This window comes from Anas platyrhynchos, chromosome 4 (assembly GCF_047663525.1).
Source record: "Anas platyrhynchos isolate ZD024472 breed Pekin duck chromosome 4, IASCAAS_PekinDuck_T2T, whole genome shotgun sequence".
Lineage (NCBI taxonomy): Eukaryota > Metazoa > Chordata > Aves > Anseriformes > Anatidae > Anas > Anas platyrhynchos.
This window is the reverse complement of record NC_092590.1, coordinates 32,956,806-32,969,242: the sequence shown is the minus strand read 5'-3', so window position 1 is coordinate 32,969,242 and position 12,437 is coordinate 32,956,806. Positions and strand designations below refer to the sequence as shown.

Sequence of the window (12,437 nt, the reverse complement as noted above, 5' to 3'; positions counted from 1 at the left end):
ACTAATCAGTATTTCAGTTTTGCTTACTTTACAATCACTTATGGCTGATCAGGTTAATTTATGCAAAGCAACACATCTGAAGTGAACTTCTCTCCAGTAATCCCTCATCATTGTCATTAGGTATTTAAATTCAGAGTGCTGGTTATCCAGATGTCATAAGTGATTCTTGCTTGAGGGACACTAATTTATTGATAACCAAGTGTTCTCAATCCTCTTGGCTAAAGTACGTTTTAAATTATGTGATTGCTGAGATAAATGAAAAAACTTCATTAGCATACCATTAGGCATGGTAGGAGTTAGGAAAAATGCTGATAAATAAGATTTTTTCCTGGTATTACAAAGTATCAAAAACACTATTCCTGGTGTGAAGCCTAGAGATTTTATTTATTTATTTATTTTTATGTAAGTGTTTAAACTCATTTATGAGGTACTGCAAAGGAGGAAAAAAGTGATTATTTGAAACAGATTTCAGGCCTTGAAGAACCAGCCCAAGCCTGCTCCACAGTGGCCGTGAGACAGAATCAGTCTCTGAGAGGGGACCTGTGTCCGATGGCTAGCTAATGCCTTTCTGGGTCTTACACGTGGGATGGTACTACCTGCTGCATGTATTGAATACACTTACTTCATTTTTGTATCTTCACTTTTGTTCTAGGCCTAAAGCCACCCAAAGAAAACCCCAGTGTTTCATCTGTCCACCCTTGATTTTGCATTACTGTGAAACAGAAATTAGTGACATCATAGGAGTTATACCAATGCAAACATACAAAAAACACAGTAGGGCAAATAAAAGCCTACCTTGGAAATGATGTCAAAAACCAGAAAACTGATTGTTTACCAAAATAACAGTCAGACATCATTTCAGTTCTGTGTATTTGGGGAGAAGAAGAGGGAAAGAGGACTGACAGAAAGGCTCGTCAATGCTCGTTAATTTGTGTCTCTGTGTCAGACATTGTGCTGAACCTTCATCCTCTAGGAATGCCTTGAAAAACTTGAGTTTCCAGTTAAAATTCATTTATACTACATTTTGGGGCTTTTTCAGATAATAGATAATGCTAAATATATATATAATATATATATATATATATATAAATATAAAATAGATAATAGATAATAGATAAAGCTTTTTCAGAGCTTTTTAAGCTCTTTTCTGTGCATTAGAGTCCTTTTGTTCTAAGTTCTCTGTAAGCAGAACAAAAAGACAAATTAATAAAAGGTGTAGAGCCAAATCCTCTGGCAAGGTGCCATGTGACCAGCCTGAATTGCTCTGCTTGCAGTTTCTGGCCCTGAAGCTGATTTATCTGGCGGTTCGACAAAGAGGATCTTCCAGTGCTATAGCTGGATTAATTAGACTGAATTAGCTGTGGCATAATTGATAACTAGCTTCAGTAATGTTGCTATGAGATTGGAGTCTATATTTTGCAAAAGATAGTGCAAATTTTGTGCAGCTTTGGAGACTGCTCTTGAAATGAAGGCATTCTGAAATACACAGCAAGATGGAAAGACACAATATGAAATTAAAATCCAAGATAATGACCGGATCAGCATGCAAAATAGTCATTGTACATGCATCTTTTCTGCTAAACTTCTTTAATCTATACTGTGTTTAGTGAAAGCAAATGTTTTCTACAGTTAGTTGTAAACTTATGTGTGTGTAATTCAAGTACTGCACATTCCTAGAATGACATCTGATATGGTCAAGTAAACATAAACGGACTGCAATACAACTGAAAATTGTAATTCTGGTAGCAGTAGCCAAAATATAAAAAGCATGAGTAGGGTTTTAGAAATGAAATTGTTGCAACCATTTGAGATTCTGAATAAATTATAGACATCAGGGCTGAACAATTAGCAAAGGGGAAGATGAGCAAATTAAGGAAAAGGCAACATAATGATAACAGTTTGATTAACATGCCAATGGAGATCCTGTACAGACGTTGAAATTTTTTAAGCCACTGATGTTTTGCCTCCAGGATTAATGTTAAAGTATCTATCATCACTAGAACAAGGCGAGTATTGGTCAACGAATTTTGCCCAAGGAAGTTACTTCAAATGCACATATTAACAGCATTAAAATTCAAGTGTGTAAACTGCTTTTTAGACTTATTAAAAACAGATTTTATTTTCATATAATTGCTTACTGTTTTTTTATGTTAATAGCTAGAATTTTAATACGATAGGATTCCCATCACACAGTGACAGAAATCACTAGTAAGGTTTTCCTGAAAAAGTCTCTCCCAAAGTTGATACTTCTTTAAAATTAGATGCTGAAAAAGATGCATTCCGCTGACAAAGCTGTAGTAAGTTAAGTAAAAGCATAAAAATATTAATTTCATACTTTATCCTGAAACTGGACTAACCTTATCTTGGTCTTTATCATAAATTGGTCCAAACAATTCCTTGCTTAATAGGAAGAAGCTGAGTAATTTGGAGCAAATAATTAATTAGATATGATCTACATGTACTTCTAGCTGTTATTGTGATGAAACTTCAGAGAATAAAATCAGAGAACAGTTCATTAAAAAGAAAATTATCTATTGTCTTCGTAAGATCTTCTTGTATCTTTTTTCCTGTCATATAGCAATTCAAATGCTTCTGTTTGGTCAACAACTTGTCATTATTATTCTTCATCAATTATCAATTACCCCTTTTTTAAACTAAAGGAACTCAGTTATAAACCTGCTTTATAACCTTATTCTGATGACGTATATTTGAAAATAAAGGTTACAGTCCTATGAGTCCTCCTTTATATCATGCTAAAGGTTTTTGAAAGCCAGTTCATGGGCCCTTCAAATAACTTTCAGCAAAAAAGAATTTTTTTAATCTCCTGTCATCTTGAAGTGTTCAGGTTAGAACAGAAATGACACGCAAAATCAATTTCAACTTTAACATTTTCTTTGTTGACTCTTCTGTTTAAGACAAAGGAAATATTCTGTTTCAAAACAGCCGTTTCAAAATAAAATGTTCAGATTTTTCTTTCTCTAGCCTGTTTGCCAATGCGTATAGAAGTACAGTACTAGTAACGGATAAAATGGGGGGGGAGAAGCCTCCCCATTTGATAAATTTACATTAGGGTCTGGAAAACTAGGGCTTTTGTAGCCCTAGTAAAATAACTTTCCGTGATACTAAGTACAGGGTGTATTCTTCAACACCACGATCATTTGTCAGTCCTTGTAATCTTTTCAAACTTTTTAAAAATAGTTGGATTTCCTCACCCTCCACACTTTCAAACTGATAACTTATTCCAAGTGAAGACAAACATATTAGCTAACTTGGCTGATGGCATTTGAGAGTCATTTTGGACTCCTGACAGTGGGTCTTCACTTGATTATAATTTTGGAAAATATAGAAATATTTTCCTGCTATCATGATATGCCCTTATTTGAACCTCCAGTAACACAACTGAGACTCATGTGACTAGCAAGTACCAAGCAGTGAGTCACGCTGCTTTCATTAGTTTAACTGTTCTGTCTAATCAGCCCAGTCTTTTTCCATGACCAAGTCCCTTTTTTTATGGAAGTTACAAGTGACTGCATTATTTTCTTCTTCTTCTAGTGCACATCTCTTACTTGGCTTCTCAAATACCGTTTGTGACCCACTACCTATTTCCAAGAGATCGTGTAGGTTTTTTTTTTTGTTTTTGTGTTGTTTTTTTTTTTTAAAGAATGCACAGAAATAGTGAGCTAGATGGATCAGTTTGAAGGAAAGCTATGTTCTCCTGAGAATATCTCGTTCTTTCCCAAATATGTTCTCTTCTAGGTTTCTTCTTATAAGATCTTGAAGAGAGGCTGTTGTGTTCTTTCCTCAGTGTTTCTGTATCTCTAGAGGAGACAGTTTTGTCATCTTAACTAGATGACAAGCCAGCTTTGGCTTATTCCTTTTAAAAAGGAAAACTTCAACAATGTTAAATTAGTCTTGTGTTTTCAAGACCAACAGAAGAGTTATCTGCATTCTTCAAGGTAAAGGAAAGGTCATGGATGAGTGCCTTAGCAATAAGTGCCTCAAAACAGCAGGTCTGGACTAGCTTAAAAGGTGCATGACGTGTTCTCTTGTTTTCTTTATTAAAGCTTGAGAAGAATTCGGACTGGGGGCAGTGAGGGAGACTGCAAAGTACATGACAGTCAGAAACAGTCAGATTGGGATTTGCAGGATCATGAACATGTACTAGTCTCTGGAACATTACCCTGTAAAGAGACGGAAAGCATCTTGACAGGTTGTTCCTGGTTTTGCCATTTGTATTGATACCACTTCACCTGTCTTTTCCATTTGTTCTAGGAACACTGCAAATATTTTAATATTTACTCTGATCATTCTAAGAAAAAAATGCTGAAATATGTGAAATTATGTCACTGGAAGAGCAAGAGGTGGTTTTACATAGGACATATATGTTTTGTGGTGTTTGTTTTTATTTTTTTTCTTGGAATATCTGTAAAAGCAATCTTTTTGCTTTTCAGATCAGCCACAGATGTACACTTTTCATCCTCACTATTGAGTCCTAAACAAATCTGTCCTGAGTTCCTCCTTTTAATTAGCTTTTACCTTTGTAGTTAAATTCGTTATACACATTTAAAATTTTTTATCTTCCTTTATCTGTCTGTCTGCTGCACAGTTTGCCATTTCTCTGAAGGACATCAGTCCTCCTCTGTCAGCTGTGGAAGATCACAGTATTGGCCCAAATTTGCTCATTATAAAATTGTTATTATTTTTAAGCCAAGTTAATTGTTTATATGTTTTGCTGATGGTACTTCTTTTGTGTTATAGGGGGTCTCATGCTTTTAATGCTAACTTGGCTGTAAGAAGCTAAGCTGAGAGAGCACAAAATAACTTCCTTTTTTTTTTTTTTTTTGATTTAACACTGAGATAGCTAGTGACATGATGAAATAATCTTTAATCAATAATTTTAGAGCTGTTCAATCAGGAAGTTCAGGAAGTTTAGCAGCTGAAAAGACAGGTCAATGAAACATGAGCTATCAGAAGAGTGGTTCAATTTTCTTATATTGGAAAATGAGTAACAGGTAGTAAGGTTGACACCTTTAATATTGCATGATAAAGACGGTATGATAGATCATCCTGACGTGATAAACTCCAGTGTCAGAACAGTCTGTATGTGCAAAATAAGAAGCATAGATTTTTCTTGTTGCTATTGTTGCAATGCTCTCTTTATTTTACTCACATATGAAATACTGTTTAAATTCCCTTAATCCAAAAGATAAACATTTGAATATTGTCTAGCATTTTACAGTGGATTTTACTTTCTTACCTCCTCCCTACCTTTGTCAAGTTTGCCAAATATTTCCCCAGAGGCTTGGGGGTTTTCCATTCATAAATTTGCTGTGATCTGCAGGGCTCAAGCTTCTGTCTTTTTTCGCATAAACAAAATGACCTTAACAAGTCAGTGGACAAAGACCAATACTTTCAATGGTTAGACTTGGATGATGCTGTTAAGTGTTTATGCCTTGATATCTTCCTTCCCAGTCAGATATTTACATGCCAGAGTAATCCTCTGTAGCACAGTACAAGTGATTCAGCGATTCAGAATAGGTGCCATAAGGCTATGTATTTCCAGAGAATTCATAAAATTACACAATCCCTTACTGTGTTTACTCTTTCATAAAGAATTATTTTTGAACTGTGACAGAAAATATTCATTAATTCGTTCAGGAATTAATGCCATTTAACTAAATAATACTTTCTAGAAAACGCTATGAAAGTCCACTGAATGCTGCTGTGAGAAGATAAATGCCATTATTTGCAATCTAAACTGTATAGGCATCAACCCCTGTAAGTGCAATGTTCAGCTCAGTCTCAATATCTCTCCAGTGTGTAGTGAAAACAACTTGACAAAATGTAGAGAGTTTTTTTTTGTTTGTTTGTTTTTGTTTTGTGTTGTTTTTTGTTTCCATTTGTTTTTTCACATTGGTGTTTCAAACCAGGTATCTCAGTTGTCAAATTGTGACAGATAACTGCACTGAAGGGAGCCTCAGTTGTCTGTGATTTTTATCTCTTGCCAGCATGAGACTTTAGGCATTAAGTACCACATGTGCCTGTTTGCTTAATATTATATCATTATACCAGCATAAAATTTTTCGCTAATTATTGTTGTGTGGAAAAAGTTAAACAAAACATTATGAATATGAGCACAGAACTGCAGGGAACAATGTGCAATGAATTCATGCTGGGATTAGAATATAGCCTTATTTTAAGGTACCTGTGTATAGGAGGGTTAGGGACCTAAAGCATAATTCCTAAAACATTTAAGTCATTACATAAGTTATAGAGTGGTGCATAAAAGCAAAATAATTCAAATTTCAAAAACCATACAGTGATTGTTAGCTGGAATATAGGGCTTTCAGTGTGGGATGCTTCTAATAGCAAAGACAACTCTGTGCATATGTGAATAACAAAATATTTATCTCAGAATTTCCTCCTGCTACTGCTCTTGCGTTTCAGTTTTCAACAGTTGTAAACATTGTCAAGGGCTTAACAGTTGAAAGTTCTTCCAGAAGAGATTTCTTATGAATTTGAAGTACTTAATTTACTTTCAGGTGATTCCCTTAGTGTAGGAGAAAAATGAGGACTAAAATTGGATGTTGTATAATAGCACGTTCCTTGTTAAACTGAAAAAGTTATATAAAAGACTCATATCTTGTCTTATGAAAATAGCCTGGAAAAACAGTTGCATGTTCAAACAGTATATTGCCACTTCTGAAACAAGCATCCCATCACAGCTGGTGAAGTTTATATAGAGTATTTCAAGTGGTCTAAGATAGCACTGGAACTTAAAATATAATTTGTATGGAACTTGAGTCCTCTGTTACAGCATCCACTAAGTCAAAAGTTAACTATAATGACTATCTGGTTTTATTTTATTTTATTTTATTTTATTTTATTTTATTTGAAAGTACTTCAAAATTTAAATAGCAAACCTTTGCAGAATGGTACTTCAGTGGTTAGGGTTGCTGAAGCTTTGGAAGCTGGAAGAGCACTAGGTAACATTGTGGGCTGATGATGCTTTTCTCTCTTTCCAATGTACTGGAAATTTAACCAATTGCATTCTAGAGCAATTTCAAACCCTTTCCATCGAATGCTCATGGAAAGTAGTTGATCTTGTACATTAGGAAATTCAAGCTGACACTCTGCAGACCATTACAAAAGCAGCTTGTAGACCAACTGTGCTTATCATGGAAACAAAATGTTGGTGGCAGCAGAATTTGTCCCTCAGTTGCACTGAAGGGACTGGTAAGGCATCATGCGTCTGCAGATGTGAGAAACTGAAGCTGCTGGAGTACAGAGAGCAGAGGAATGGGGGACGAGAAGAATCCTTAGTTGTTCTTCAACAAAGCTATGTCACAGATTTGAGCTTACTTTCCTTGTGCTTTGATCCTTGATCAGTCTACATCCAGTAATTGCTTTAAAATTAGAATACATTTTAAAATATATAATTTTGACTTTGTACGAAAAGGATTTATCTATCTGGGGCTGAAATTTCAGCACAAATTAATATAATCCATATCTACATAGCTTATCTGGCGTATCACTATAATAAATTAATTTCTAGTGCAAAGCAAAGCTATCCTTTTAAATAGTGGCCTTAGGTCATTTCTCTCGTATGATTAGCACTTCCATCTTATTACTAGGATGCGTTGGGAGGAATTACCTGGTTGCTTTATATCAAAGCAAATATTAATTAGCTTACGATATAAATGTTTCTTGCCAAGTTAACAGTACTTAATATACTCTTGTAATTGCATGTCCAAAGAACTAATATGTATTTATCACTTGATATTCACATTCAAATGCAAATGAGTAAATATAAAAGCATAATCCCAATAATCTTTATACATTAAGAGCATATCTTGAAGTAAGCATATTCTTTCTGTGTCTGTTTAGTCATTCGTGACTCCTTGGAAGATCATGTTTCTGGAGGCGGTGCCACCTGCCCCCTGGGCTATTTTCCATGTGGCAATATCACCAAGTGCTTGCCCCAACAACTTCACTGTAATGGTGAGGATGACTGTGGGAATCATGCTGATGAAGACAACTGTGGTACGTGGTTAAGACTTTACTTTGCTTCTGACAGTCACTGAAACCCTTACACTGTTCATATCAACTGGGGGTTTGCAGAGTATTAGTAATAAGAAAGGTACATGTATTGCAGAGGATATTGCAGGTATTTGCTTTAGCTGATAAAACCACCCAACTAGCCATTTCCTAGGAAGAAAGGACCACATTTTTTGTTTGCATCTTGTGTAAGTTTATCCAATTGTATCCGTGCTTTGAACTTATTTGGATGTATTGTTTTGATTTGTACATATGTGTGCATGTGATGTAGCAAAGATCCCTGCTGAGGAAAGGTGGAGGTACAAGCTGACAGAGTTTTTTATGCTTGACAGATCTTAAAGCTGTCTGGGAAGAGTAATTTAGAAGAATTTTCAAGGTTTGCCAAAAAGCTTTCGTGTCCTAATGCAGAGGGAAAAACAAAACTGTGATTGTGTGTGTTCTGCAAGCTACACTGCTACCAGGCTTTGTGTTTTGGAAATGTTGAAATCTGAGGAAATGCACGCAAACAGGCCACTGCTGCCTGCCCATGTCACTCCTGGCCCTGCTGGATGATAGCCATGAACCTGGCTGGTTCGTGGGCTTTACCTCAGCTGCAAACTGAGCAGAGTCAGGACATGGACTCTGCATAGGCACTTGCCATGCTCACAAAAAAACAGCATGGCCTGGGCACAACTTTAGTCTGTGCTGAACAGCATCTCTCATGCAGTGGCTGGGCACTGTTTGGAGGGTAGCACAGGCCAGGGATAGTCTGGGAAATGCTTCTGTGTGTTTTGTGAGAGCTTAGCAATTTGGTTGAGAGCTGTGGCTGCAGGGAGAGAAAAGCAGCCCTAGCACATCTTATTGTCAACTTAATAACAGCCTGGATGCTTTCAGAGCTACACTCCAGAACTTCTCATCCCTGGCAGATGGGGAAACCAGACTTCCTATTCCTGAGTAGCTTGCCTGTAGCAGTGGAGGGCAGCCAGATGTACAGTGCTCTGCTGCACACCCTGCCTCCATCTCCACGGAGCGAAGCAGGTGAACTGTCTGCCTGCTCCAGCCAGGCACGCTGCCATCAGAACTGTGCATGGAGCCAACAAAAGAAAAAGAAAAAAAATGAAGTGAAACTTCAAAGATACATATACCAAAAGAAATTTTCAGAAAGATAGAGTTTGAAACAAAATATGGTAAAGGTATTTTTCATTAACTATCTCAGCAAAATGAAAGAAGTTTTGAAAATAGTCTCACTTGTTCTCGTTGCATATTTTTGGAGCTGATTGTTGTGTCTGTGTGCAAGCATTTATGCCTATCAAATTCTAGCATATTAGGCTATACAAACTTGCTTTTAATTCTAATCCCATTTAATGGACCTGCAGTTTTCTCTAGTTCTATGACACTTGCTTCTGCCTTAAACATACTTTTCATTGCCAATAATCAAAATCCTAACAAAACTGGTTCTTTTTCTGTTATTTTTCTATGCACAGGTTACTATTTAAACAGTTAGTTTATGCATGTTCCATTTCTTTATGGTACCAGAAAGTCTACTGTGCAAGGACTTGGTGAAAGTGTACAGCTCAATCAAGTGAGGATACACACAGTTTTGTAATGGGATATACAGTACAGCAGAGCCTGCAAGACAATTCAGCTACAATATTGAATCCAATTCTGAGTATAGTAATTCAAGAATGAGATAGAGACAATTTCAGAAAGCCTAAGTCATAAAAAATTAAGAGTCATTGTATTGACTCCCTGAGAAATCCATGCTATTAGTGTTATTCTTGTGTCTTGACCCCATATTCTCATTTGGAAATGCATGCTTTGTGTAATGCATCAAGGTCATACTCAGCAGTATTGTTTCCTCAAAAACTTATGTAGCAGTCAAATTTTATTATTTGAATAAGGGAAGAGTCACTACATTGCCTGAGAATACAAAATGTTCTGATGAGGTGTTTGTAGCACTCCTACACTGCAGTACATGTGGCAATCTTTGGGGGATAGGTCTCTGTTTAGTAACCATTCATCTTAAAATCCAAGAAAGGAAGTCCCCTGATTAGCTCCCAAGACAAAGAAGCTAAGAAGCTATTTTTCTGCTGCCATCTCCCAGGACCATTTTAGTATGCCTGCCCTATGCCAGGAGTAATAACTGGTTCTTTCTAACCTTTTTTTTTTTTTTTTTTTTTTTTTATATATGTATAATTTGCAACTAGTTTTCAGTTGAAGTCATTGCTCCTGGTTACAGAAAAGCAATTCAAAATTAAATTATTCCAGCGAAGTAATTGTCCTATGCAGTATCATTGGAAATCCACAAGGTACTCTAATTAAGTAGCTCAACTTTTAAATTCTTGTACACTTTCATCTTGCATAAATCTCAATAAGAGCTTTGAGGTGGTCAGTCTACAACATTCAACACAGCACATGTGGGGATGGAGAAAAATCACTATAGACCCTCAAAGGTATTCAAAAGTTATTTATATATATACAAATATATATATTCATGTGTCTCAAGTAAGGCTACAACAACCACTTCACTATTAATGTCTTCATTAATGATAAAGCACTATCTTAAGCCTACAGAAAAATATTATAGTGAAGACTTGCATGTATCTTGGAGCAGTATTATAAAATAAGGAGACAAAGCAAAAAAAAAAAAAAAATATGAACAGTAGTTCTGTGATGGTGAGGACAATACTGATGAAAAAGAAAAGGAAAAAAAATCACTTCTTTTGAAAATCATAATACTGCTATTGGAAAAAAAAATAGGTACAATTGTTTGAAAAAACAGGTACTCTGAACATAAGAAAATCCAAAGTCCAGCTGTTCAATAGTAGCCTCAAAGTGTGCTGAATATTAATAGCAACAGCAATTACAGAAATAGCACTTTTAAGAAATATCAATGTATTAAAGAAGCAGAGAAGCAACTAGCATGAAAAGCGCACTTAGATCTTCTGAGAGAGAGTTGCTTTGTAAAATTCTTTAAATGTCATTGCAACAAAAAGAAAAAGGCCTAGTTTCTTCTTCTATGGCTGGCAATTAGAATGTGATTCAAAAGCTGTCTCAGTATTCTGGTCTTGCAAATTAATTACTTAATTTGGAATCTTAGAGCTCCGCATCCAATATGGTTAATTAGCAACATGGTTTACAGTGTGCCCAGTAACCTACTGGATTACTGCTCTTTTATTATTTAATTGTTTGATCTTCATTGTGCAATGAACAAATTATACACTGACATATTCTGTGCCCCAAATATGTTGAATGCATACCGCAGACATTTGAAAAAAAGCAAAGATTTCACTAAATATTCCAAGTGTCTTGTAGCAGTCCTGTCCATTTCTTCTTTTCCTGAGTAAAGTTCTATAGGTCCCCATTTCATTCCTATAATGATATTTATTGTTGCAATCTTTGAGATTTGCCATATTAGTCCTGGTTCATGCACTGCATACCCCATAACAGTAAAACATGATAATAAATATTTGAAACAAAACTGATTCCTCATTGATAGATGTTTTCAGATGTGCAGTAATTGCAGTTCTTGTTCAACCCAGGTACAGAGAAGTGATGTGACATAAAATTAGAATCATAGGCAGAGTCAGAAACAGATCTGAGACTGCCACGGTAGGGCTTAACCTCGGGGTATGGATATCCTACTGATGAGGTCAACTTCACCATTTCTTCCACTTCCCACCCATTCTGGGAAGGGGGGAACTGTAGCCAATAGGTTACAGTAGAATGAAGCCACTTGTGTTTGAAAATTCATATGCCTTTTTCACCCAGTTGGATTTCCAGCCAATAAAATAATATGTGCGATATTCTGATGGGAAAGAGCTTGAGGCAATATAGTAAACAGCAATAAGAGCAGAGTAGCAATTTATCATGCCCTAAGTGATGAGAGGTTCTTTTCAAACTATCACTAGATAACCTTAAACATGCATGGAAAATATAATCTTAGCTTTTGAAATTGAAAACATTGTCCATCAAGTCAAAGCGGGAGGCTCTGCAAATTTGCCATAAAGATGATATTTTTAAATAAAAATGATTTATTTAAAGTTTTATCATTCGTCATAAAAGCTTATGGCCTTGAGGAATTTTCCTTTCTAAGGCTGAATGTGGCAGTAAATTGTTCTCTGCTCTTCCACCCCATACTTATCCTTCTGAAGCATTGAGTTCTTCATAAAATGGCCAAGTGTGATGTCTACCAGTTCAGCCTTTATCACATTTCACTTGGAGTTATTTTTGTATCTGTTAGCAAAACCTAAACTGTGGAAAAATGGTAGCAATTCCAGCATCCTTCTATGCCCAAGCTTAACTAAAGCTCAAGTTGGCAAAGCAGCATGAGTTTAAGAGTATTTGTCCCATTTGGTTTTGTGGCTACTTAATGTTTGTAGATGGATTTTTTTTTTTTC

At 35.9% G+C, this 12,437-nt stretch overlaps 1 protein-coding gene across 4 annotated transcripts in view; it reads left to right on the top strand.

The window, feature by feature from the left end:
* Positions 1-12,437, top strand: part of RXFP1 (relaxin family peptide receptor 1) — a 100,742-nt gene that overhangs the window by 57,080 nt on the left and 31,225 nt on the right. For all 4 annotated transcript variants that reach the window (XM_072037361.1, XM_021270245.4, XM_013096644.5 and 1 more), the window contains one exon: positions 7,888-8,043. In XM_072037361.1, the coding sequence (XP_071893462.1) occupies positions 7,888-8,043 (156 nt within the window). The remainder of the gene's footprint in view (positions 1-7,887; positions 8,044-12,437) is intronic.